General features: G+C 36.6%; 3 protein-coding genes across 4 annotated transcripts; 1 reads left to right on the top strand and 2 right to left on the bottom strand.

Annotated features, from left to right (window-relative positions):
* Window positions 1-3,165: 3,165 nt before the first annotated feature.
* On the bottom strand, window positions 3,166-6,552 carry LOC111810108 (transcription factor MYBS3). The gene is made up of 3 exons (XM_023696684.1): window positions 6,086-6,552; window positions 4,905-5,113; window positions 3,166-3,981 (listed from the first exon to the last, which is right to left on the bottom strand). The coding sequence occupies exons 1-3, from the start codon at window positions 6,372-6,374 to the stop codon at window positions 3,475-3,477; spliced, it is 1,005 nt and encodes a 334-aa protein (XP_023552452.1). The 5' UTR covers window positions 6,375-6,552; the 3' UTR covers window positions 3,166-3,474.
* Window positions 6,553-8,886: 2,334 nt separating this feature from the next.
* On the bottom strand, window positions 8,887-14,462 carry LOC111810109 (2-oxoglutarate-Fe(II) type oxidoreductase-like). 2 transcript variants are annotated; one of them, XM_023696686.1, is made up of 12 exons: window positions 14,164-14,462; window positions 13,874-14,069; window positions 12,578-12,658; window positions 12,436-12,487; window positions 12,122-12,243; window positions 11,159-11,259; window positions 11,008-11,066; window positions 10,833-10,889; window positions 10,685-10,730; window positions 10,279-10,358; window positions 9,345-9,422; window positions 8,887-9,070 (listed from the first exon to the last, which is right to left on the bottom strand). In XM_023696686.1, exons 1-11 carry the CDS (start codon window positions 14,239-14,241, stop codon window positions 9,350-9,352), a joined length of 945 nt encoding a protein of 314 aa, XP_023552454.1. In that variant the 5' UTR covers window positions 14,242-14,462; the 3' UTR covers window positions 8,887-9,070; window positions 9,345-9,349. The 2 variants fall into 2 exon arrangements, with proteins under 2 accessions (XP_023552454.1, XP_023552453.1); XM_023696685.1 differs by lacking the exon at window positions 8,887-9,070 and having other exon boundaries at window positions 9,174-9,422.
* Window positions 14,463-24,406: 9,944 nt separating this feature from the next.
* On the top strand, window positions 24,407-26,081 carry LOC111810112 (homeobox-leucine zipper protein HAT4). The gene is made up of 4 exons (XM_023696688.1): window positions 24,407-24,623; window positions 24,743-25,044; window positions 25,157-25,236; window positions 25,484-26,081. The coding sequence occupies exons 1-4, from the start codon at window positions 24,506-24,508 to the stop codon at window positions 25,824-25,826; spliced, it is 843 nt and encodes a 280-aa protein (XP_023552456.1). The 5' UTR covers window positions 24,407-24,505; the 3' UTR covers window positions 25,827-26,081.
* The last annotated feature ends 1,699 nt before the right edge of the window (window positions 26,082-27,780 follow it).

Raw genomic sequence — 27,780 nt, 5'->3', positions numbered from 1 at the left:
GGGATTTGGACGTTTATATTGTAACAGTCTAAGCTCACTGTTAGTAGATATTCTCTGCTTTTGATCGTTACATATAGTTAGTTTTAAAACGTGTCCGTTAGGGAGAGGTTTCTACAACCTTATAAAGAATGTTTCGTTTCCCTCTTGAATCGATATGGGATCTCACGTATATAAATATAATCTACGGATATCGACTTTTTTTATGACTTGTGAGATCCCACGGGGAGAAGAACAATATAACCCTTTATAAGGGTGTGGAAGCCTCTCCCTAGAAGACGCGTTTTAAAATCCTTGAGGGAAAGTCCGAAAGGGAAAGCTCAAAGAGGGCAATATCTGCAAACGGTGGACTTGGACGGTTACAAATGGTACTAGAGCTAGACACTGGGTGATGTGCCAACCAGAAGGTTGAGCCCTGAAGGAGGGTGAACACGAGGCGTTGTGCTAGCAAGGACGCTAGACCCTAAAGATGGTGGATTTGGGGGGTCCCACATCGATTGGAGAAGGGAACGACTACCAATGAGGACGCTGGGCCTCGAATGGGTGAATTGTGAGATCCTACATCGATTAGGGAGAAAAACAAAATATCATTCGTAATGGTGTGGAAACCTCTCCCTAGAAGACGCGTTTTAAAAACCTTGGGGGAAAGCTCGAAAGGGAAAACTCAAAGAGAGAAATATCTACAAGCGGTGGACTTAGAATGTTACAAATGGTACCAGAGCTAAACAGTGGGTGATGTGCGAGCGAAAAGGTTGAGCCCTGAAGGAGGATGAACACGAGGCGTCTTGCCAGCAAGGACGTTGGACCCCAAAGGGGGTGGATTTGGGGGGTTCCACATCGATTGTGAGATTCCACGTCAATTAGGGAGAAAAACAAGATACCCTTTATAAGGGTGTGGAAACCTCTCCCTAGAAGACGCGTTTTAATAACCTTGAGGGAAAGCCCAAAGAGGACGATATCTGCTAGCGGTGGACTTTTGAGCTGTTACACTTGCAGACTATGATAACGCAACCCTAATTCTCGCCCTAAAGATCCAAGCTTTTGAGAAATTTAGAACCCTTGAATCATAAAAATTAACGTCTCATTATGTGAATTTGAAAATCAACTCAAAGGATCTAAGAATAAGATTACCTTGTTCATCAAATATCTCAAGGCAAGAAAATTTGTTTGAGATTCGAATCACTTCATGAGTAAAATTGAACGAGTCAAGTTTAAATGATTCTAAGCGTGCAGCCTAGACTACATACAATTTTAAAAAAAAAATGTTCTTTTTATTACATTTTCGAATTTTTCCGCTACAAAGGAATTAGATGGCCTCGAAATCAATCCTAATTGTAACCTATTGAGAATTTAAGGGTGCAACACCGAGCATATAAATGTCATAACAACCACTAACTCCAACGTACCTAAGAACATGAATAAAACGTATACAACTTTAATTACATCAAATTGAGCCTAATTCGAGATTGAAGTCCCTTAGTTAGCCCTAAAAGTCCTTGTCGTCACCCGTATATAAATGAAGCGCCGCTTGAAACAGTAAACAACAGTTTCTTTTATAGGTAATTGACTTGACTTTAATGAAGTTTGAGTTGCTTCGTTAAATGCAACTTCACTTGACTTTATTTTTAGTTTATCGTAAATGAAGCTTAACTATATTTGAATGCAACTTCATTTTAAAGCTTTTCTTTGGTCGAGAATAGCATAGCAAGATTCATATCGGCCTCCCTTTAGAGGAATCTTTCTATTGGCAGATTTGAACTAGTTTTGGATGGATCGATCACAATTCTATGACAAATGTTATGTTGAATCCAAACAATTTTATGGATCTTTAGCATTCTTAAGGGATGTCTTTAAGGCTAGATTAGATATGTATGAATTATATTGTATGATATGTAATGCATGTTGTATTACGTGATGATTGTGATCATATTCGTGAATGCATCTGTTATGTTCTCTGGAAAGTCAGTTACGAGACCTCATACATGAACGTGAATGACACGTAATATCATAACAAGTATAGTGGCAATTATCCATCAATTATCATGGCTCTATGACGAGTAAAGTTCCGCTCCATTCTTAAAGAGTATAAAGATACTTCTAAAATAAAGTACTAAAACTATAAAACTTTTTTAGAAAATTTTGATGGGTTTGTTGGGTATGCCTCAATTTTGTTTGATCTCATTAGTGGATGCTACTATGATTCATGGCAAAATATTTTTAAAAAATGGGAAAGGCCCAAATCCAATATAATTAAATAAAATTAAATCTAAAATTTTAATTTGAAATTGGTTTATAATTGATGTCATAATTAAAAGTAGTTTTCTAGAACGGAGAGGGGGTGGATTGTTAGATGTGAGAGGGAGATGAAACATTTCTGGTAAGGGTGTGGAGATCTGCCTAGTAGACACGTTCTAAAATCGTGAGATTGAAAGCGATAACAGGCGAAAGTGGACAATATCTATTGCAATGGGTTTGGCCTATTACAAATGGTACCAAGGCCCAACACCAAACGATGTGCAAATGAGGACGTTGGGCCCTTACCTATTACAAATGGTACCAAGGCAAAACATCAAACGATGTGCAAACGAGAACGTTAGGCCCCAAGAGAGGTGGATTGTGAGATCTCACATCTGTTGAAGATGGGAATGAAGCATTCTTATAAGAATGTGAAAACTTCTCCCTAATAGATGCGTTTTAAAACCGTAAGTTGAAGATGGGAATGAAGCATTCTTATAAGAATGTGAAAACTTCTCCCTAATAGATGCGTTTTAAAACCGTAAGGCTGACGACAATATGTAACAAGTTAAAACCTCTCCCTAAGAAATGGTTACCCGCCCTTCCGAAGAAAACACGTCTCAAAGCTTGAAACAAGCATTGAAAATTTTCTAAACATAGTTCAAAAGAAAATATAGACAATGACCTAACAAACAAGCAAACATTCATTCAGCGTTCTTCCAATTATGAATGACCCTTGCATGCATATTCATAACTATGAAGTGATGCAATCTCCTAACAAACAGGATTGATTACACATGAAACATACCTGCACTTCGTCAAATTTTCAGCCCAGACACTCCTTTTAGAATTATGAAGAAAACTCACAGATAAGTTCAAGGAGACGGAATTCGTTTCGAACACCTCTCTCGATAAATATTGCAATGCATAATCGAAACGTCTTCCTGCATGAATTAGAATATCAGAAACTATATAAATAAGCATCAAGTCCAGAAACTGAAGATAAACAACATACAATCTTTAAGTTGGAATGAACGATTTCTAACAGAAGATGCTAGAGCCTACAAGTTACAACCGAGTTAGTTAACACAGGAGAGACCGAGCAGGACGGGACAGGGGAAAAAGACTGACCTAACATGAAAATATTAATAAATCCAAACCAGACTGCACATTATTTTGTTGTATATTGACAATACCCTGTAATTATAACCTACAATCTGAAGTTCAGAAGTATGCGATCCATTAAACAGCAGGGATTGGACTGCCACCAGAACTCATGTTTTCACTGCCAGAAGCTGGATTTGCATGGAAAGCAGACCGTCGAGACGACCCTTCGAGTAGTTTCAGTGAAAGAGATGAGGGGCCTGCATGACCAATTGATTCTCCCAGACTGAGTTTTGACATGCCAACCAGCTCATCAACATTGAGAGGACTCTTTGAATGCACAGCTGTTGGCTTAAGAACCTCGTGTGTCTCCTTAATAGCGGGTTCTGCACTGTATCCCGAGTAGAACGGAATGGAAAATGGAAAGAAGGGTGTAACATATGCAGGATATACAACTGGATAACAGCATTGGGGATCCTCTGGTTCTGCAGGTGCTGGTTCTCCATCATTTGAGTTGGTGGAATCCATCGACTCGCATTCTTCGTCCACAGTGGGAGGTGTAGGCAATGGGTTATTGCTTTGTGATTCAGCATGTGAATTGTTAACAGATAGGAAGTCTTGCTGCACAATTGAATTCTCAACATGCTGCAAAGAAGATGTGGGAGGGGGGAAAGGAATCAGTAATTTCTATGAGAAAAAGTAAGAATAATAAGGTTAATCGTATTACTTAAATGACATGCATGCATAAAACAAACAATTAGCATCTTTATTCAAGGATTTCACTATGGAAGAAGGCAAGGTAATTTGCAGAAGACTGTAATACTATCATCACATACATTTAAGACATGAGGTAAAGTGTGAGATCCCACGTTGGTTGAGGAGGAGAACGAAATACTTTTTATAAGGGTGTGGGAACCTCTCCCTAGCAGACACGTTTTAAGGAGAACGAAATACTTTTTACAAGGGTGTGGAAACCTCTCCCTAGCAGACGCGTTTTAAGAACCTTGAGAGGAAGCCCGAAAGGGAAAGCCCCAAAGAGGACAATATCTAGCGGTCATCTTGGGCCGGTACAAATGTTATCAGAGCCAGACACCAGGCAATGTGTCAGCAAGAAGGCTGAGCCCCGAAGGGGGTGGACATGAGGCGATGTGCCAGCAAGCATGCTAGGCCCCAAAAGGGGTGGATTTAATGGGGGTCCCACATTAATTGGAGAAAGAAACGAGTGTCAGCGATGACGCTAGGCCCCGAAGGGAGGTGGATTGTGAGATACCACATCGGTTGGAGAGAAGAACAAAACACCCTTTATAAGGGTGTGGACAGACGCATTTTAAAAACCTTGAGGGGAAGCCCGAAAGGGAAAGCCCAAAGCGGACAACATGTACTAGTGGTGGGCTTGGGCTGATATATAAAGTTAGTGGTAGATTATTGACATTTCCATAACTGGAGACTAGATGAACTGTACAACTAGAATTTTTTAGTTTTAGTAGAGTAATGGCATCCTTGTTATATGAAGGAGAAAATTTAGACAAGTATATGCATTTACGAAAGGATGGATGGAGAGTACAAACTTCGCCAGCGACGATATCAAACAAACTGGAGCGCCTCTTTCGTCTTGAGACATTGGTCTGCCTTATGAAATACTTTTGGGCATGGCTGGCCACTTGTGTCGGCGTCCTAGATACAACATAATTACGTGCTATCCCACGCCAGTCTCCTTTTCCAAGTTTCTGTAATCCCATTAAAAACATCCTATGCTCCTCCTCAGTCCATGGAACACCTGTGCATTACCAAACACACATATAAACTAATAAAAGATCAATTGATTCTCACAAAATGATCAAAGGTTAATTGCACTGAATTCAAATACGTCCCTCGATTCCTATTAGGGTGTAATCGCAAGAACATAACCTGGCCTTGTTCATTAACATGGAATAGAAATGTCACAAAAACCTATTTTAGGTAGTGAACTTCGAAAATATGTCTTGTAGAATCCATTTTGGAAAAAAAATAGATATGTAACGATCCAAAGCCCACCGTTAGCAGATATTGTCCTCTTTAGGCTTTCCCTCAAAGTTTTTAAAATGCGTCTACTAGGGAGAGGTTTCCACAGCCTTACAAAGGGTGTTTCGTTCTCCACCTCAACCGATGTGGGATCTCACAAGATATATATAGACAAAAACAGAAACTAGAGATAGAGAAGATGCTTATACACAAAGGAAGAAGGCTAAGATAGAGAGGAGGCAATGTTTAACAAGCCAATCAATAGGATATTCTATTTTCAACCCCACTCTCTGTTTATGAACATGAAACTCGATGGAAAAAGAAAAGATCAGAACATATGTTTGCAAGAAATGAAATAAATGGATTGGTGTTTTTTGAAAATCATTTCCTAAAACAGGGTGTCACATGAGTTTAGCAATTTCACAATAGCTAATGTTTCCAAAAGCATAAAAAGGAAAACAAATTAGGTACCAAACAATTATCAATCAAATTTATCCTCTAACAAGGAAACAATACTTTTCTTAGAACACATCCATTTTTCAAATTCTCTACTAAGAATCCTTCCATTTATCCAAAGTATAACTACATAAGATTTATACCGATCACAGAGGAAAGAGCAACAGTAGTCGATCACCAAAAAATTCCATGAATCAAAAGGATAAGCATGCGAAGTCCAGCAATCACCAAGATTCAAAAAATCAAACAAGAACAGAATAAATAATTCAAGTTAAAGCGTAAACTCCCAAACCTTTCTTCCTCTCACGGCAACTCGAAGAAGAGCCAGGAACGAAATCCTCCGACGCATAGCCGTCGGCCGCAACGCCATGGTCGGGAGTCTCGCCCGGAGAAGCCGGATTGTTCGACCCGCCTTGCAGTGCACCCGATCCGGATCCGGCATAGTGGCTAAGATTCCCCATACTAGCACTCTTCCGGATAGAACCATCAGTCAATCGGACTCCAAAGAGCTTCACGCCGCGATTCGGACAAGTCCGAGAGTTGTGCCCATTGTGGCTGCAATGCGAGCACCGCCGCGTCATCGTTCCGCCGCCGCTTTCAGAAATCGAACTCAATTTCAACTAGATCAGAGGATCCGAGTTGCATGATCCGATCCAAAACCAGAAATTAGGGTTAGATTTCGTTCTTCACAGAGCAGATTTTGAGATTTTGATTTTTGGATGTTTTTTTTTTTTTTTTTTTTTTTTTTCTACCTCAGCTTTCGCAGGTGGGAGAGAAATAGAGAAGACCGATTGAATCCAACACTATCTATTTATCAGCCCTGGATAAATGTGAAATAATCCCCTGCTTCGACATTTATTTCTTACTGTGTTTTCTTAATCTCAGCCGTTCATTGTTTTTCAAACTTGATGTTCTCATTGATCAACGGTTATTATTATTTCATACAACGTTGCACCGATTCAAATATGGAATCTCTGTCTATCGGTATTTAATATTTATTATTTATGACGTAATTTAAAGGCTAAANTTTTTTTTTTTTTTTTTTTTTTTTTTTTTTTTTTTTTTTTTTTAACTCTTTGAACATGTTCAAAAATCGAGAGTCGGGCTTTCTTCCTTTGTTAACTCGTCGAGCTTTCAAGCAACATGTTCAAAAATCGAGAGCCGCCCAAGAACTAGATAACCAGAGCAAACTTGCTTTTTGGAATATAATAGGTCGATCAAATAAAATCAAACACAACTGACTCTCCCTCCGCTCTGAAATTGTTTTTATTTTGTATTTGGTAGCTCCATCAAGAGATTCTTTCTCTTAGTTCATGGTTAAACGTGTTTTACTTAAACAATTCTATGTTGGGTGATCTCGTAAGAATTTTCTCAGAATGCATGTGAGTGAAGATAAAGCATATTGGAAGGACTCGTGTTGGTCTAAGGGATAGCTATCACTCTTAAGAAACAAGGAGTATGTAACGTGACCATGTCGCAGAAGAATGTTTGGGTCACCAGGTGCCAAAATTCAAATTTTGAATCCTAATTTGAACGCAAGAAGTAGGTAACGTGACCATGTTGCAAGAGAATGTGGGGTCCACCAGGTGCTAAATCTGGATTTTGAATTCTAATCAGAACGTGAGGAGTAGGTAATGTGACTATGTCCTAGAAAAATGTCGGGGTCATCAAGTGCCAAATCCGGATCCTGAAACCTAATTTGAAAGCAAGGAATAGGTAACGTGACCATGTCGTAGAAGAATGTCGGTGGCATCAGGTATCAAATCTAAATTTTGAATTCTAATTTGAAAGTAGGAGTAGGTTAGTGTAGGTAACTTTACTATGTCGCACGAGAATGTCAGGGCCATCAAATGCCAAATCTAGATTCTAAATCTTAATCTGAAAGCGAGGAGTAGATAATGTGACCACGTCCCACAAGAATATTATAATAATGTAATATTCCAATCTTATTGGGTAAGGCCATTGCCACGTGAAAGAAAAAGCTGACTTTTAAGCCATTACGTAATTAAATTGGATAAAATAATAGAGCAAGTCAAGCGAGGGGATGGATAGACAACTTGACTAGGACACGTGGACGATCAGATGTTAGTCAACGGTGGCAATAGTCAAAAAGGTCAAAAATTGGGGTACTACAAATCTGAGATCTTTGTGGATTTCGCCACGTGGAATATGCCCAGTGGACACGTGTTGGGACATGTTCTGTTGGACTTAACTTTTTGTGCACACCATCCTCACTTCTTTTAATTAAAAAATAACTTTTTTTATTTATTGTAAATATTATTTTTCACAATTGCATTTTCAAATTTATTTTATTTGGATCACTAAAATTTTAAATCAAATATATATTTATTCTAGAATATTATTTATTTGTAACTACGAGCTCTCATGTTTTGCTTTGAGTTTCTCCAAAAGGACTCATACCAATGAACGAGAGTCCATCCCAATTCGACATTTGAGGACTCTATTGATATGGTTAAATTTAGGGCATGGCTTGACACGAGATTGTGATGTTCCACATTGGTTGTGGATGAGAACAAAACACTATTTACAAGGGTGTGGAAACCTTACCCTAGCAAACCCATTTTAAAGCCTCTAGGGGAAGCCCAAAGAGGACAATATCAAACCACTATGAAGATTTGTGATTCGTAACATGGTATCAGAGCCAGATACCGGACGATGTGTCAGCCTTCTCGCTATTCCCTGAAGGGGATAGACACGAGGCAGTGTGCTAGTAAGGACACTGGACCCTAAAGAGAGGTGGATTTGGTGGTGGTCCCACATCGATTGGAACGAGTGCCAGCAAGGATACTGGGTCTCGAAGGAGGGCGGGTTGTGATGTCCCACATTGGTTAGGAATGAAAACAAAACATCATTTATAAGAATGTAGAAACCTTACCCTAGCAAACAAGGGAAGCCCGAATCTGGGCTAGAATTTTTTTAATAATAAAGTTTTCTTTAAAACGAAGTCTACGATGTTTTCGATCATTTATTTATTATTCTTATTATTATTTAAGTTAGAAGCCTTATTTAATTTAAAATAAATTTTAAATTATTTAAAAGGGGGAAAAATGAATTGAGTCACCTATCCCATCTTATCCAAAGGTACAGACATCTTAGCTTTTGAAAACGCTTTATGAAAAGTATCCATTTCTTATTTTATTTTAATTTTTATCTCTATATTAATGGGCCCCACAAGAGATGATCAGACGGCAAAGAAAATAGATAACGTGGGTCCCACTCATCTGGCCGTCCACGTGGCGGCTCACGTTCTTTAGATCTGGAATGGATTAAAATTAAATTAATCAAAAAAGATCCTTAATTCTCACTTTTAATAATTTTCATAATTTAAATCTCTATCATTAACGTCATTGTCAAGGCAGTAACATGATAACACATTCACTAGATAAATTTTGACAAGGTTATCGTTATAATGTGAATAGATCATACATATCGGGTCTTTATCCATTAGTGATGATGTAAATGAACGTCTTTTTAAGCTTCTTGATCTAAATTTGATCTAGAAACATAGAAGAGAGAGGAGTGAATCTTACATTTTCTAAGCAAATCCGTCTTTATAAGCCAACCTCACCCGTTCTTTCAAGTAGTCCATACTGGAAATGGGAGGATATCTGCGTGCACATTTAATAATCTTGAAGACTTTAAGCAATTAAATTTGCAGTTGTTTCGAAGATCATGATAAGAAAAAGTTTCATATAATCCATGAATATCGAGACGTTTTTGGGTTCGATCTAGCAAGTAATCCATAAGTATAAGTAAAAGTAGAAGCATATACTAGTAATATCTCTATTCTTTTTTCTATTAGCTTTTGTTTTTGCTAACTCTAAATCATGATAATGCATTTTGATCAATGTTCTTCAGCGTATTTCTACTCGTAAAACAGCCGATAAAACTCATAACTAGCAATAGATGCATAAAGTTAGAGAAGCATGGAGATGGTCCAAGGATTGTGCTCAAACTAAACAACCTTAGAATTCATTCCAGATTGATCTTGGCTTTTTTATAAGAACATTTTTGCAACAACCCTAACCCACCGCTAATAAATATGGTCATCTTTGGGCTTTCCCTTTCGGGCTTCCCCTCAAGGTTTTTAAAATGTGTCTACTAAGTAAGGTTTCCACACCCTTATAAAGAATATTTCATTCCCCTCTCCAACTGACGTGGGATCTCACAATCTACTACTCTCGAGGCCTAGCGTCTTTGCTGGCACTCGTTTCTCTTCCCAATTGATGTGAGATCTTATAATTTTGGTTTTTAAGGTTATATTCAGTTGAATTGTGACTTCATAAGTGGTAAAACGACTCGAGTAGCCAAAAAATTGGAAAAAGAGCTTTGTAATTCTTCTTAGAACACAACTTCATATGATTAGTTCCGTAGAACAGTCCTATAAGATTATTATTGGATCAAATTCCTATGGGAACGGAGAGATTCTGGGGATAATATTATAAAAGTAAGGAATGTCAATACCTCGGGGGAGATGACTCGCTACAACAACTTGGAAGACATTCCACGACACATTCGTCACTCGGATGTAAGAAGAAAGCAACCTGCAAAATGGAGAGAGATATTTGAACTTTAAAAAATCACCATCGACAAGAATAACACAAAAAGTGAAATCCCACGTCCGTTGAGAAGAAGAACGAAACATTCTTTATAAGGGTGTGAAAACCTCTCCCTAAGCAAATGCGTTTTGAAAAACTCGAAAGGGAAAACCCAAAGAAGACAATATCTACTAGCGGTGGGATTGGGCCGTTACAAAAAGCTTCCTCGAAATAGGGTTCAAATCATAGTTTCTTGGATAGGCTTATTGGCAGAAAATTTTGAATTCATGCTCTAGTATCAGAAAGCAAACGAGTAAATAGCTAGACCTTACCGAGTAGCGTTCTTCTCCAACTGGAATCACTCGATGTAGAGTCGACCTATCGTAAATAACACAAAAACAAGCAAATAACCAACAATGGAATTTAGTTTTTTACTTTCACATGATAGAATTTATCATAACGTACAACCTCGATCCTTACCGGAACAGACAGTTCGTCCACCTTTCCATCAAGTCCCCAACATTAACAATGAATGCCCTGCAATATCAGAGAATTGCATCCATTGAATTCCAGAGTCATGACGCTTCCCTTGTGGTGTGTTTGGAGCATCATTTTATAATGTTCAATTGTTTTCAATTCTGAGTTTTGAACTCACTTATCTATATGAGCAACATCTTCCCAAACTTGTGGGTGATCAGACTTTTCCTTGCATATCTGTTACCATGGCAACTTGACACAAAACTTCACCGCATAATACACACAATTTTCTCTATAAAGTATGATCTCAATTGATTAAGGAGAAATACCTGAAGTCCGGGAATGCCATTGGTTACAAGGAGAGTGATCATCCCCCAATCTGAATGTGCAGAAGCACCTAATATTTCTTCATCAAGAGATCTTAAGTCACCTGAGTTCAAGATAATGAGCAGATTATCAACAAGATTGCATCCCTCAACTTGAAGACGAAATGTGTGAGACCACACATAGGTTGGGAAGGAGAACGAAACATTTTTTATAAGGATGTGGAAACCTCTCCCTAGTAGACATGTTTTAAAAACCTTGAGGGGAAGCCCAAAGAGAACAATATCTGCTAGCAATGGGCTTGGGCTGTTACAAATGATATCAGAGCCGGACACTGGGCGATGTGCTAGCAAAGACGCTGGGCCCCGAAGAGGGTTGAATTGGGAGGTCCCACATCAATTGGAGAAGGGAATCAGTGCCAGGACGTTGGGTCCCAAAGGAGGGTGGATTGTGAGATCCCCGTCGGGTGGGAAGGAGAACGAAACATTCTTTATAAGGGTGTGGAAACCTCTCCCTAGAAGACGTGTTTTTAAAACCTTGAGAGGAAGCTCAAAAGGGAAACTCCAAAGAAGACAATATCTGTTAGCAGTGGGCTTGGGTCGTTAACTGACCAAAGTACATCATTAACTTAGAAGGAAATGAGAATGAGGGAAGGAGAATCATTCTACCTCTTTGCTATTCATATTGTTTCGAAATTTTATCAAAAAACTATAAGATGGTTTGCAATTTTGTGGGATCCTCGCTAAGATTGAAAATCATTTCCATAGACCATTCCCATTCCCACATTTTGGGGGATTCCATCCCACTTTACTTCTTTAAATTTCATCTTCATCTTCATCATCTTTAAATTTTATCTTTTACAAAATTCAGCATAAATGTTGGGGGTGGGGACGGGAAGAAAAAACGAACATATGCTTCTTTTCTCCCCTGTAGTTTTCAGTAATTAAAAGTTATGTATGTCACTGAACCTGGATAGTGTAGAAGCCGAAGAAAATCTGATGGTTTACTGAAGGCACCAATTTTCTCAAAGAAATTCTCGTCCAGATTCAGAGCCAATGCAAGTAAAGATATTATTTGTCTTCCAACACGCCTGTACCAGCCAAACAGAAAGCAAGACATTACAGCCAGTCCAAATTCATTTAGCCGTCCAGCGTAAACGAGATAAGAATACTTTCGAGTACAATGAACAAAACATGAATTTTAAAACAACATAGTACCAATTTTATTGCACTGATAAGTACCAGGATGTATTGAAATTAAACCTGAAGGCATTTGAACTTACAGTGCTTGCTTATAGAAGGATTCCATTGTAGCTCTCCAAGAAGGCAATAGTTCTGTCATTTCCTTGCCAGAAAGAGTAGTAGTTCATAAACATGCATAATCAACGATTCCAAATTTCTACCATAAGTAGGGTAATTGGTCACCTCCTGAAGGCCACTGATTTAAGTCGTTTTCAGTTTCGTTGCCTGCCAAAGGGCCAATATAATAGCTCTCTTTTGCATCCCCTATTCACAGAAAAATCATAGATACAAAGATAAACAACTTTCTCCAACACCAAATATTCAATAACGGTAGAGAAAGTGCATTAGTTTTTCCAATCTGCACCATTTACAATCTAACAAAACAGTTCAATGATGATATGAGCATTGGATATTTTTTAAGATTCTTACTTTAATTATCATTTTTTTTGTAAAGGCCCAAGCCCACCGCTAGTAGATATTGTCCTCTTTGGACTTTTCCTTTCGGGCTTCCTCTCAAGGTTTTCAAAACGCACCGCTAGCAGATATTGTCCTCTTCGGGCTTTCCCTTTCAGGCTTCCCGTCAAGGTTTTTAAAACGCATCTACTGGGGAGGTTTTCACACCCTAATAAAGAATGCTTCCCCTCTCGAGCCAATATAGGATCTCACAATCGGGGGGGTTTCACATCCTTATAAGGAATGCTTCCCCCCTCGAACCGACGTGGGATCTCACCATCCACCCCCCTCGAACCAATGTGGGATCTCACAATCCACCCCTTCGTGGGCCCAACGTCATCGCTGACGCATCTGATACCATTTGTAACAACCCAAGCCCACCACTAGCAGATATTGTCCTCTTTGGGCTTTCCCTTTCGAGCTTTCCCTCAAAGTTCTTAAAACGCGTCTACTAAGGAGAGATTTTCACACCCTTAAAAGGAATGCCTCGTTCCCCCCTCGAACCAAAGTGGGATCTCATACTTTTGTTCTTTTATCAAATCAATCCACTCTCCCTACTAGGAAGTAGTCATTTACAGTCAAACAAAACAGTAAAATGTGGACTAGTATGGTCCATGGATATACCATCTTTTCACCTTTCTGTAAAACCATATGCAATCAATCTTTTTTTCAAATATCAACGAGTGTCTGGGTCAGCTTGAGCACACCTCATCTAATATTACACAATCATAATTTTAAAAGAGTTCATATAATCCGGATTGTTGCATTTTCACAGCCATCATATCTATAAACAACATTAACAAAAGTGTCTCAATCTAGAAGTTATAGCTATTCTAATCTCTTAATCTTATAGTTAGTTTACTTACTAATTGGTTTTCTTAGACCATTTCATACAACATTCAGAAGCTCGGAGCAACAGCCAGGCAGAACTACCATTTACACAGCTCTCACAGTTCAAATTTCTCCCAAATTTCACAAGATAAACAGACGAGATTCATAAATTTCAAATCAAAATAGAACAAAAACCTATATCAGTCGAGGCGGTGGGATCGAGCTTCTCGGCATAAAGAGCGGTGTATCCCCTATGTTCCTTCCGAGCAAGTTTCATCTTCTCCTCAATAGGAAGAGAAAAGAACTTCCTACTTTCGTCAAACACTCTCTCGATCAATTCGTCTTCGACGCCATGGTTGATCAAGTAAAAGAATCCGTAATCCAAGCATGCCTGTGCGTAATTTCCAATCCAAGAAAACGGATTAATATCAGAATCTGTTAGGGAAAACGATGGAGAGAGTTGATTTGGATATCATACGACGAACCTGATGGATTGAGAGAGCAACAGAGGTGCGGTCTTGCGAGGAGAGGTCGATGATTGGGAGTTGCAGAACAGACGCCATTTTCGGTCGAAGCAAGCAGTAGAACCAGAACCACGGTTCTCTCAGTCGTCGTCTTTTGACAAAATTCTTAACTTCAATTTTAAATTAAAAAAATATTAATTAAGATAAAAAAAAAATTGGGTGAAAATTAGGTTAAAAATTTGTACGTATATAGTCCCGGCCCTCGACCCCATTTAGCTAATAAGGAGAAGTCGCTCTCGACTTTCTCCCTAAAATCTTACTAATAATTTCGAAGGTCGCTGCCTTTATCAAATCGGTCAAGTAGCTTTACTCCTTCCCAGCTCGAAACCACTCACGTTTCACTAGCTATCATTACAAATCTTTGACTTTTTTAATTTGAATTTCACGAGCCATTTTAAAAGCAGTTATTGACAAATTCTTGCACGGCTCTTCTCCCTTCGGTCTCGCCTTGTTTCTCCCTTCCCCCTCTCCCCGTTTATACTCGGGGACCCGACGGGGTAATTCATTCATTTCAGCCTGTCTCAGGTTCTATATTGTACAGTCTCATCTTTCTGGGAATATTATGGGCTTACGCTTCCCAAATCACACTGCCCTCAAAAGGGAAAGCCCTTTATCTACCACCTTCTTTCAGTATCTCCTTAACTGTAAAAGAAGAATCAACCGAAAAAGAGCTACTGAACCTGAACCTGAACCTCAGTTTCTTTCTTCTGCTTATTTTACTTAAACGAGGTCACGACCCCACTGTTTTGATGGAGAGAAGAACCCATGACTAACTTTTCATAAATTTTCTAAACGAAATCTATCCCGAGGAGGTCAACATTTCAAATTGTCACTAATACGATCCCTATTACTGATTGACAGATCTGTTTGAAAACATAGCTCTTTTATTGCAAAATTAGACCTACTATTAGCATCAGCTTAGTAATCAGTCGCGTCGGGTCTACTACTCAGTTGAAAGCTATGAAACGAGTCTCAGTAGTTCAAAACTGGAATTGGCCCAATATCGAAAAGTGGTAAGATTAGGGTAGGCCCATTGGGCCTTGGAAAGATGGTGGGCGGACCGAAGGCCCAAATCCATTCACACGAGCTGTTGGAGAGCACGTGCGGTTAGAAAGATAAATTTAAGAGAGAGAAAAACATGTGGTGTCAATTAGAATAGAATCTTCATATAATAATGCAAGTAGACCACGTGTATATTTCATTTTTTTTTTTTTTTTTAATGAAACAAAAAATTAATAATTCAAATTTTCTTTCCTTATTTTGCTTCCTTCTATCATGGTTTTGATTTGCTTGTCTTTACATTTAAGGTAATACTTCTCGTGTTCGTTCGTTCGTTTTTATATAATTTTATCTCGTTGTTATAAATTAGATTTCAAATCTTCATCACTATCTGTATCCTCGTTTGATGTCGTCAAATTAATTGATTAGAAGTATATACGGGTTAGGTTAGAGATCTTTTTTGGATCTGCCTAAAATTTTGATTGGTTGGGTTGGTGACCCGAGCAACCCGAATACAATTCACAATTTAACTCAACTCAACTCAACCCACTATTTTTTTAGTTGAGCTAGGTTGAGTTGTCGGGTTTTTTTAATAACTAAAAAACTTATAGAATTAAAATATCAAATATTCACAAGTCACACCGCGTCATCAACACTGGTTACAAAGATCAAATATTCGTAATAATCTTAAAAGTAGGGTAGGGTTAGGTTGAGCTGTAAACTTATTTTTTGGTCCAAAAAAATGTCAAATTGCATACTGACTCGAATTTACCCAAACTCAGACCGGAAAAAAAAAATCGTGTTAGGTTGGGTTGTAATCTTATTTTCGAGTCCAAAGAAATATCAAATTGCATACCGACTCAAATTTACCCGAACCCTAACCGAAAAAAGAATAATGTAGTTTCAGGTTGGGTTGTTACCTTATTTTCAGGTTGAAATAAATGTCAAATTGCACACTGACTCGAGTTTACTCGAACCCAAAAAAAAAAAATATCTAACTCAACCTAAACTTTACGGTTTGAGTTGGATCATTCGGGTTGGTCGAGTTCTTAGGTCATATGAATATGACTGAGAAATGATGAAATATTATAACAGCTCAAGCACACTCCTCGCAGATACTATGGAAATGATAGAATATGGTAACAGTTCAAGCCCACCACTACTAGACTTTTTGAGCTTTCTCTTTTCGGTTTCCTCCCATTTGGGCTTCTCCCTTCTGGGCTTCCCCTCAAAATTTTAAAACGCGTCTACTATGGAGAGGTTTCCACACTCTTATAAGGAATATTTCGTTCCCCTCTACAATCGATGTGGGGTCTCATCATTGTTGGCACATCGCCTAGTGTCTATCTCTAAATACTGTCCGGAACAACCTAAGCTCACCGCTAGCAAATCTTATCCTATTTGGGCTTCTCCTAAATGTTTTAAAACGCGTTTACTAGGGAGAGGTTTCCAGACTCTGATAAGTCGTGTTTCGTTCTCCTCTCCAACCGACGTGGAATCTCACAAATATAATCATATCAGCAGTAGCGGGATTCCGTTAATATGCATGTTTTTTCATTTGCTCGTCTTTCTCTATTTTTCCGAAAAGTAGGTACTTAAAAAAATTATTTAGTTAGAAAGCCAACGTCCTAATAATTTAAAACACACATGAAATAATCTTTCTAGGAACTTTAAAAAAATGAATGAATATCTTATGATAGAGTATGATTGGGAAAAAATGAAATCATTTGAAGCAATGATATGATTATAAATATTAACATTATAATTAAATATTTTGACTTGTATTTTTCTCCAAATTCTCCCTTTTTATAATATTATTTATTAATTAATAACTCTTTATTAAAAGTTGGAGCATGCTATTATTTATGCACTTTCATTCTTGATTTACATTAAATAAAAATAAATAAAAAGTCCACCAACCAAACATGCCCACCAGACAAAATCCTAAAAAATCATACTTTTTTGTCAGGAGTTACCGAAATTGCCCTTGTGTAATCATATTGTTAATGATTATTATATTGCGTTGGCATGGGCTTATAAGTCTTTTGGCTTTTTTATTTTTTATTTTTTAATAAAAGAAATTTTATTTTTGGATCTTTGGTACGACGCACGTGTAGTCCAACTCAACAACGACAGCTTTTTAATTTTAATTTTTTTTAATTAATTTTTGATTAACGAAACGATTCGTTTTTGACGGGGTGAATCTCAGAATCACATGGTGACCAGCTCAGCCGGTCACATGGTTTCTGATACGTGGGGACCACGGGTGCTTCTTGGCAAGGGGGAGACGCACGTGTGGAGAGAGAGAGATGGACGGTGGAGGGGAGTTGGATTGGACGGCTATTAATGTAGCCGTACGAAATGAGAACTGGCTATTCCGGTAGAAGGGGGAGAGGGGTATGATTGGGAAAACGGTACAAAAAATAATTATGGAGCAAATGATTTTTTATTTTTTAAAATTTTTATTGGGTGTTTGACCGTTGACCAGATCTGGCGGAAGAGGGAGTTACTTTGACCAAAACTGAACGTGCGGGTTAGACACATTACACGTGTGATGTGCTGTCCGTTTTGTCCCACGTGGGGCCCACGTGACTACTTTGTAGGATAATGGAGAAAGAGGAACCTTTTTTATGTAACTTTTTCTCTAAAATTACCAAAATATTAAACACTTAGGGAAAGACATGTTCCAAATTTCATTGCTCAAAAAGACCATAATGCCCTTACATATATATATAGATATGATATCTTCTTCGATCGAAACAACGTTTTCTGTTTAGTTCAATAAACGTGACCAAGTGGACGAGGTTTCGAACATGACTTTAAAAAATTAGTCATTTTACCAAAATGTACATTACCCATTAACCCGAGAAGATTGCCAAACCACTCATAAATATCTATCGAAGTACTTAAAAGAAAGAAGTAAAGTTCACATGGCACGAAAGATCACAATTAGGTTAAGGTGAACACGAAGAAACACGAGGATGGAAACAAAAGACATTAACGTTTGGTACATTAAATAAAAAATACACAACATTGGTGTGGTAGTGTTAGAAGTGACCACGGAGAGAAGATCTCTTTTGGATTCAACACCTAATAACCCCAATATTCCCCTGCATCCCGTGCAACATGGTACTAAGAATGAAGATTATCCTCACAAACCAACACGAGTTCTTTCAGTATGTTTTGTTCTCACTCACATGTATTATAAGAAAAATCTCAAAGGGCGACCCAACATAGAATTCTTCAAACAAATCACGCTTAACTATGAAATTTCAATGATTGAGCTACCGAAAAGGAAGGTACACCCTATTGGTATATGTAGTAACTTTCAATTTATTTAAAAATTTTCTTAGTCATTCTATTCTCATAACCGCTCTCATTCAGATATGGTCTCGGTTCATTTTTATACCTCTCATTTACTCGAGCCATTTTAATTTTTATATAATTTAGCTAATAATAATTGAAAAATAATAATAATAATAATGGTTGGTGAGCATGACATAGACTAACCCCATTCCGAGAAGTCTAATCAAACAATGGCTATGTGTTGTTAGTATGTGTTGTCTGCGGGGCCCACATTGTGGCTAATCCTTTCAAATGATTGGACAAAGCAGGAACCAGGAAAGGGCAATTCGGGAATTTTGAGGATAAAAATTCGGTGACCAACCAACCACCACCGAGCCGTGGTCCCTAGCCTTCACGTGCCGCCTATGTGTTCATTGTGTTCTGTGGGGAAATAGCTCGAGAGCGGGCGACCCCTGTTTCCTCTTCCAAATATTCACTTGTCGGATGCTATCCTTTCCTAATATACATATATTCTTCCTCCGGCTCGAATTATATGCTATCAAATTCGTCGTTTTAGCTCATAATATTTTTCTCAAACTTGACTCGAAACTCGAGCACAAGCCGACGTTGTCTGCGAATTTTGAATTTCTCACGATCGACTTGTTTGCTAGATTTAGAACAAGTGCTGCACAATCGCTGTCTCGTTGTTACAAGAGTTCGATCGTGACAACAAATTATTGTTTTTTTCCCCTTCACGTGATTTTTTTTTTTATTTTTCTCCTCATTTCTTTATTAAATTGTAACCGACTCTCAAATATAGGGACGACTGAAAGCTATAAATTTGAAAATATAAACTTTTTCGAACGAAGATTGGAAACTTTTATTTCTAATTTGTCTTACGAAAATTTATGACTCCGACAGCAACTATTTTCTTATCATGGCCGACAAATTTTATAAGGGTTGGCAACTTTGTCGATGAAGGGCTTTCACCGTCATTGACAAAACCTAGCTAATACACGAGATATAACATGTAAACCGCTTAAAAAAATTATGAAAACGACAAAACCTAGCTAATTACGTTGATGTTAAAATGTTTAAGGCGTTATATGAATAATTTGGTGATTTTGAAGAATATGATATTAATGTGATGATCCACCAAGATTCTGAATGATTCTATGAAAAAGATTAAACAAACTCGAGTTCATCCGGACCCATAATAGGTTGGAAATTCTCCAATTTAATTGGAGATAAGAGAATTTTTTTTTATTCATTTCAGCGACCGGGGACCAAAAATGTATTTCCAGCTCGGTTTTGTGTCCATCCCAGCCCTCGTGGAATATTTAATACGTTCATAGATATTTTCATAAAATCAACGCCCCAAAAGAGAAATATATTAAGAGCCTCAATTCTTTAAGATCGTAAATGGGTCTCGAGGATTTTCGACCCTCTCTCGTGTTTTTAACGCTGGAAGTATTTAATACGTTCATATATGTTAAATGGGTTACGATAAATCTCGACCCTTTATCGTGTTTCGAATTCTTCACTGATACTAACTATTGTCGTTTTCATATCCTATCAGCTGATCGGGATAACTAATTATATTGTGATGGGTCGGTTTAGCGCTCAATAATTGAACGACGGTGACTAAATAATAAATGGATTTATTAATAATATGAAAATAAGTTATTGGATAATAAGAAAAAGCAAAATCATGAACCATTCCCCAAATATAGCTTACAATTTGTCTTGTCCATTTGTTGAATGTGTGACCTAAAAAAAAAAAAATAATAATAATAATAATAATAAAAGAAATAAATTAGGTAAAAAAATGGGGGAAAAAGGGAGGGGCAAAATGGGGATTTCGGAAGGAATTGACGGAAGAAGCGGCAGAAGTGGGGGCGAGTTCACGTGTAAATCACATGGGAGGTGAGCCTCGTACGGGCTGCGGAAGAAGCGTGGGGAAGCAAGGGGGAGTGGGTCCCACGTGTGGGGTAATTTGTCGGGTAGTGGGGAAAATTAAAAAAATAAAAAATAAATGAGGAGAGAGAAAATAATTGATGAGAGGGAGGGGACACGTGGGACAGCTAGCACGCACTAGTGGGGACACCTTAATCATAATCCAACATCTTGTCGGGTTTTTTAATTTTTCGCTTAAATTATTTTTAATCAATCATTAATTCTTTTTATTAATTCAAAATAATAAATAAATAAATAAATTCCTTTATTGCTTGGACATTGATAGTTATCTAAACACTTGAATTGCTACTATCATTACATCTGAGAAGATATTTGCTCCTTCCTTCTCTCACTCGCTCCAATGGAGCGTTTCCAACACGCTCATCCCTATTTGAAAGATTTAACATTTTAGGGGAAACTTTTTTATTTATATAAAATTTGAAGTTTATCAAATTAGACTAAATCAATCATACACGAATGAACTATTGAATAATTAATTCAACCGAGCTTCTAGCCCTCTTTAGTACTCGCCACCAATATTCAAGGATATCTTGAGTTATAGCCTTGAACCTCTTACCCGTCATATCTTGAATGATGTTGACCAAAAACTCTCTCATTGACATTGGGAATTTCGATCCAAATGACTATAGATTTATCATAATCGATAATTTGATTACATCCTCGTCTTGGAAAATTACTATATTGCCCTTAGGTTAAAACAATAGAAATTTTCCTCTACCCTCGCTTTCTTATCGTTTCTACCCCTTTCAAAACAAAGTACTAACGGTTTTTATTAGGAAAATTAACGACCCATAAAGTTTAAAGAGCATTATTTTTTTTTTGACTAATTTAAAATGAGTAAGAAAAAAAGCAAAGGAATAGGAGCGTGAGATAGACGCGATGTAGGGAAAGAAGTTGGAAGGAGGGGGGGGGGTAAGATTGTGATAATAAATAATATAATATATAGTTCAAATGATTGAGGAGGAGGGGAGTGTCGGGAGCTGGAGCGACAAGGTGACATGGCGCCACCACTTCCCAATTCTCGCGCGTGGGACCCAGTTCCCTGTAAAAATTATTATTTTAAAAAAAGAGGTATAGGGACCGCACGTGCCACATGTTGGTACCCCACGTGACTTTCCTTAAAATCACGCATTCCTTAACCCCCTTCCCACGTGAACGCCACCTCCCTTTGTCCCCCTTTCTCTCTCCTCTCTCTACCCCCAACATTCTGACCCATTTCTCCTTTATTATTATTATTTTTTTTAATTTTATTTATTTATTTATTTATATAATTTCTAATTTGGTTCCATGAATCATATTCTAATAAATGATATTCCAATCATTGTTGTCTCCTCACATTATTATTTCCTTTTTTCTATTCTTTTTTTTCCTATCCAAAATTTCCCCTTATTTTTCTTCATTTTTAAAAAATACTTTAGTCAATTAAAAAAAAAAAACATGTTTTTTTTTAATATCTCAATATAAAATTAGCTAGTATCAACAACTCGATGCGCTATCTCCCTTCAACCCTTTGAGCGAAATGATGCAAAAACAAGGGAAATCCATGGACCGACCCCATTGTCTCACCCTGTAGGAACTACGAGATCACTCCAAGGACGTCTTCGATATCCAGGAATCGCAGACCGACCATAAATTCTTGTTCAATAAGTGTATCCGATTAAACAGTAAGGGTCGGAAAAGGGCAATCACTCAAAATATTATTTTTCGAAACAACTAATAATTAATAATTAGAGAAATATTAGTCAAACTGAAATATATAAATATATATTTTTTTTGGGGGGAGATAAAGAAATAAAGTTTAAAATTATATATAAAAAAAAGAATAATAATTAAATTGAATAATAGGGTAGCATGTCTTGAGATTTAGAGGACGACCATAGGATGCTGTCGGCTCACCACCTTTGAAGTTCCACGCTTACAATAATTAGTTTCATTTTTTTATTTTTACTTTTTTTTTTTCAATTCTTCAATTATTTTGCGTTAAAATATATTTTAATATCTAATTTATATTTCTTTTTAACTTTTTCATAAAAAAAATATATAATTCATTTTTATTTAACATAAATAGTCTCAATATTTTTTTAAAAAAGAAGGCGAGTGGGAAACACGCGCGGGAAAGCGAGTGGAGTGAGGGGAAGGGTATGGGTGGTGAATATGAGGTTAGTAACGAGAAAAAAAAGGAGAGGAAAAGTGATTCTTTTATCTGAAATCTTTTTCTCAACTAATAAAAAAAAAAAAAATATATATATATATATATAAAGTAATTTTAGAAAAAAAAAAAAGAAAAAAAGAAAGATAAGTGGGCCCCACAAGGGAGACTGAATGAATGAAATGAAAAGGTTAAGTGTCTGATTCCAATCATAGCCATTCACTCAGGATTTGATGGTTGTCTCAGCTTCGCTGTTTACTGGGCCCCACTTCCCTTTCTTTTAATCCCAGCCGTTGCTCTCATCTCTTCCTTTTTCAACGGCCCACATTTAATCTCTATTATTATTATTATTTTTAAGTATTGACTAATTATCATTTATTTTAAATATATATATATATATATATATATTTTTTAAATAAATAAATAAATAAATAAATAAAAGCTAATATAGGAAAGGGAGGCTTTTTATCGCACTCATGAAAAGAACCAAAAGTAAAGAAGCCAAAGACATGATACCCAAAGGGAAGAGGGTAAAGGCAAAAAGTGAAAAAGTTAGTAAAAGAAAAAAGAAAGTGACTTTAACCATGGTTAAAAACCCAATCCATTCATCCCAACCCTAGTTAAAAAAAAAATTAAAACTTTCATTCTCATCCTTACACTTCCCCTTATTTAACTTTAACCCTAGTAATTTATCCCAAGTCCTCGCTATAACAATTTGAAAAATATCATTTCAGTCCTTATACTTTCAGTTATTTAAAAAGTTCACTGGTACATATTGTCCTCTTTTGCTTCCTGTTATGGGTTTTCTCTAAAAGTTTTAAAATGTGTATATTAGGGAGAGGTTTTCACACCCGTATGAAGAATATTTTGTTGTCCTCCCCCGTCAACATAGGATCTCACATATCATCTAAACCCTTAGAATCCAAGCTCACTGTTAGTAGATATTGTCTCTTTGACTTTCTTTCTGGGTTTTTTCTCTAACTTTAAAACGCCCTCACATATCATCTAAACTCATAGAATCCAAACTCACTGCTAGTAGATATTGTCTCTTTGACTTTCTTTCTGGGTTTTTTCTCTAACTTTAAAACGCCCTCACATATCATCTAAACTCATAGAATCCAAGCTCACTGCTAGTAGATCTTGTCTCTTTGACTTTCTTTCTGGGTTTTCTCTCTAAGTTTAAAATGCCCTCACATATCATCTAAACCCTTAGAATCCAAACTCAGTGATAGTAGATCTTGTCTCTTTGACTTTCTTTCTGGGTTTTCTCTCTAAGTTTAAAATTCCCTCACATATCATATCATCTAAACCTTTAGAATCTAAGTTCACTGCTAATAGATCTTGTCTCGTTGACTTTCTTTCACACCTTTTTGACTTTCCGTTCTGGGTTTTACATCGAGATTTTAAAAAGCATCTACTAGGGACAGGTTTTCACACCTCTGTAAAGAATATTTCGTTATTCTCTCAAACCAACCAACCAACTAACGTGGGATCTCACATATCCTCGAAACCCTTTTGAGTCCTTAATTTATTTCTCTCTCGAGATGGGCTAATTTTATAATTTAGACATTTAAAAGTACTGAAAAATAATTTTTTTTTTTATTGAAAAAAAAAAAAAAAGGTTGGAGGGGCATATTTTGGAGAAGCAAAAGTGATGATTGGGGATAATTGGAGGGCCTTTCCTCTGACACTCTTTCACTTGTTTGCTTTCAATTTCATCATTAATTTTAAGAAACAAATTCCCAATTCCCCAATTTCTTCTCTTTCTTTTCTATATAATCCTTTCTTCTCCCCTTCTACTTGGACCACACCTCACTCATCCTTCTCCTCCTTCTCTCTCTTCCCCTGTTTCTTCTCTCTCTCTCTCTTCAAATTCAAGAAATTTGCAGAGCTATGATGGCCGGCAACCACGATGGCCTTGGTTTGAGCCTTGGGTTGAGCTTTGATTCTCATCCCCACCGCCATTTGCAGCTCAATCTCATGCCGTCTTGGACTAATGATGCCTCCTCTGGTTCGAATCTCTTCACCCGAACATACTGAAACATAGTGAAACAGAGTGAAACAGAGCCGNTTTTTTTTTTTTTTTTTTTTTTTTTTTTTTTTTTTAATTTTGGAATTTGGGTTTTGCAGATCGGACTTCGGAAACTGGGCGATCGCTGCTACGGGGTATTGATGTGAACCGGATTCCGCCGTCGACGGCGGATTGTGAGGAGGAAGCGGCGATGTCGAGTCCGAATAGTACGGTGTCGAGTGTGAGTGGGAAACGGAGTGAACGGGAAACGAACGGCGAGGATCTCGACGGCGATAGAGATTGTTTCAGAGGAATTAGCGATGAAGAAGACGGCGAAACTTCTAGAAAAAAGCTTCGGCTTACTAAAGATCAGTCCGCCGTCTTGGAAGATAGCTTCAAAGAACACAACACTCTCAATCCTGTAAGTCTTGTCTCAAACCCAAACCCGACCCGACCCGACCCGACTCGTTCATGAAATTTTCTCGGGAACCAAACAGAAAATTTATTGAGGGTATTTTCGTAATTTTACACAGAAGCAAAAGTTGGCTCTGGCGAAACAGTTAGGTCTCCGGCCAAGACAAGTCGAAGTCTGGTTCCAAAACAGAAGGGCAAGGTGAGGAAATTTCCTTCATTCACAAGGGCATTTTCGTCATAATCACAAATTAAATCCTTTTTTCCTTTGCCCTTATAATTTCAAAATTTTATTTTATTTAATAAATCTATTTTCCGGTATTTATTTATGGAAAATAATTCTTATAATATTTATATATAAATTAAGAAATTAGAAATTTAAATATATTTTTAATTAATTTAAATGAGAAATGAGATGTTAATATATTTATAATTATTTATAAATACAGGACGAAATTGAAGCAAACGGAGGTTGATTGCGAGTTTCTAAAAAGATGCTGTGAGAATCTGACGGACGAGAATAGACGGTTGCAAAAAGAAGTACAAGAACTGAGAGCACTGAAACTTTCCCCACAATTCTACATGCACATGACCCCACCCACCACCCTTACCATGTGCCCGTCATGCGAGCGTGTCGCGGTCCCACCTTCCACGTCAGCCCCCACTACAGTGACACGAGTGGGCCAAGCCCAAGCCCAAGCTCAGGCCCACCACGCTCGGCCCATCCACATCAACCCGTGGGCCTCCGCCATCCCGGCCCGGCCCTTCAACGCCCTACACCCTCGCTCGTAAATACCCTCCCCACCGACGAGGGCAATTCCGAGATTTCGCTATCTTAGGATACGGTTGTTGGGCCGGGATTTGGTGGGCCTCTGTGTTTTGTAATGTTCGGCCCATCTTGTCATAATTAGCGTTGAGTANTTTTTTTTTTTTTTTTTTTTTTTTGTAATATTTAGGGGAAAAAAAATGTTTGGAAGGTGATAGAAAAAGGGGTTTGAGTTGTAAAGTGGATAATGAGATGCCTAATTAATTTTTTTTTTCTAAATATAAACTAATCTTAATTATTAACTCTTTATCCGATTTCGTTTTTTTAAATATTATTTTATAATTTTATATCGGGTCGAATCATTAAAAATTATAAACACGTTCAATAATTAAAATTCATAAGGAGACTCGTCATTAAAATAATCATTTTTTTATTATTGAAGAGTGAAAATTAAGAATATAAATAATTAGACATAAAATTATAAACTAAGACATAGCTTAAAAGGTAAATTTGTGTTGGATCTTCAATGTGCTAAAACTTGAATTATATTTGTTATATTTGAATGATGTATTTAAACTTTTATTTTTTTTTTAAATATACTTTTTGAACTTTGTTTAAATAATAATTGTTTTTGAAATTTTTTGTCCATAATTTTGTTCTTGACTTAAAAGTTCTTTTATGGCCACCATAAAATAAGAATAATATATTTTTTTAGATTTGAAATATTTTATGCATATAAATTTAAGCATGTAAGGGTGCGAGGACGTTGTGGCTCGAAGGGGTAAGAGTGTGGAAACCTCTACCTAGAAAATGTGTTTTAAAACGGTGAGGTTGAAGGTGATATATAACAGAAAAAAAATAGACAATATGGGTTAGCGATAAATTTAGACGTTATCCTCTAAATTTTTTTTTTTTTTGGCTCGACCAAATGGAATATACCACAAAAACATGTAATTTTAGAATCTTGTATTTATTTTGTTAGAGGGATTTATTTATTTTATAGGTAGATTTTAGAAATTTGTTTTTATCTTTAGAATTTATAAAAATCATATGAAAAATGAAACTAATCATTAAGAAAATGTGAGAAAATAAGTACAATTTTCAAGAGTTAAAAGGTGTTTAAAATTCAAGTAGCTACTCGTTACAAAATTTAAAATTTAAAATTCTATAAGATATAAAATTATTATTATTATTTTAAAAAAACTTGGATTTATTAGACACTTTTGAACGTATATGAATATATTGTAGTTTAATTTTTCTTTTTTGAGTTAAATCAGGTGTAGAGTGCGTCGGTTTGGACCTTTAACTTTTTGGTCGAAAATATATACTTTCAGATTGCACAATCTGTCAAGTTTAATGAAAAAAAAAATCATAATCGAGAAAAAATTGGGTGATTTTTTTTTTTTTTTTTGAATGAATCTCATCATTGGATTTGAGTATTGGTGGGACAAACAACCAAAAATTGGGGGATTAGTAGTAGGTTTTGATTGGGTATACAAAATTTAAAATAAAAAGGGGACACCAAACAAGAACATTGTTAATTTGTGAACAATGCTCCATAATTTAGGGGATTTTTTTTTAAAATAAAAAATAAAAAATTCACTTTTTGACAAAAATAAAAAGAATAAAAAAATAATTAAAAAAAAAAAAAAGGTTATTTTGGAGATTAGCTTACTAGCTTTTGTCTTCTTGAAGTGTAAGAAGGAAACATGAAGCAAATATTTCAAGCCCCAATAAAGTGCAAAATTCACTATTTTATTTTTTTAAATTGTCCTATGAAAATATATAAATACTAACCACTTTATATATATATATATATATATATATATATATATATATATATATATATATATATAGGATTTATAAGTATATTTTAAAAATGTGTATCTAAAATGGGTAGGGTCCTTTTTTTCCCCTAAAAAACTAGCTTAAAATTTAAAATTAGGGGAAAATAGCAACAAAAAAAAAAAAAAAAAAAAA

The sequence above is a fragment of the Cucurbita pepo genome, chromosome LG14, assembly GCF_002806865.2.
Source record: "Cucurbita pepo subsp. pepo cultivar mu-cu-16 chromosome LG14, ASM280686v2, whole genome shotgun sequence".
Classification (NCBI taxonomy): Eukaryota; Viridiplantae; Streptophyta; class Magnoliopsida; order Cucurbitales; family Cucurbitaceae; genus Cucurbita; species Cucurbita pepo.
Note: the sequence above shows the minus strand (reverse complement) of the source record. Positions and strands in the feature narration are given on the sequence as shown.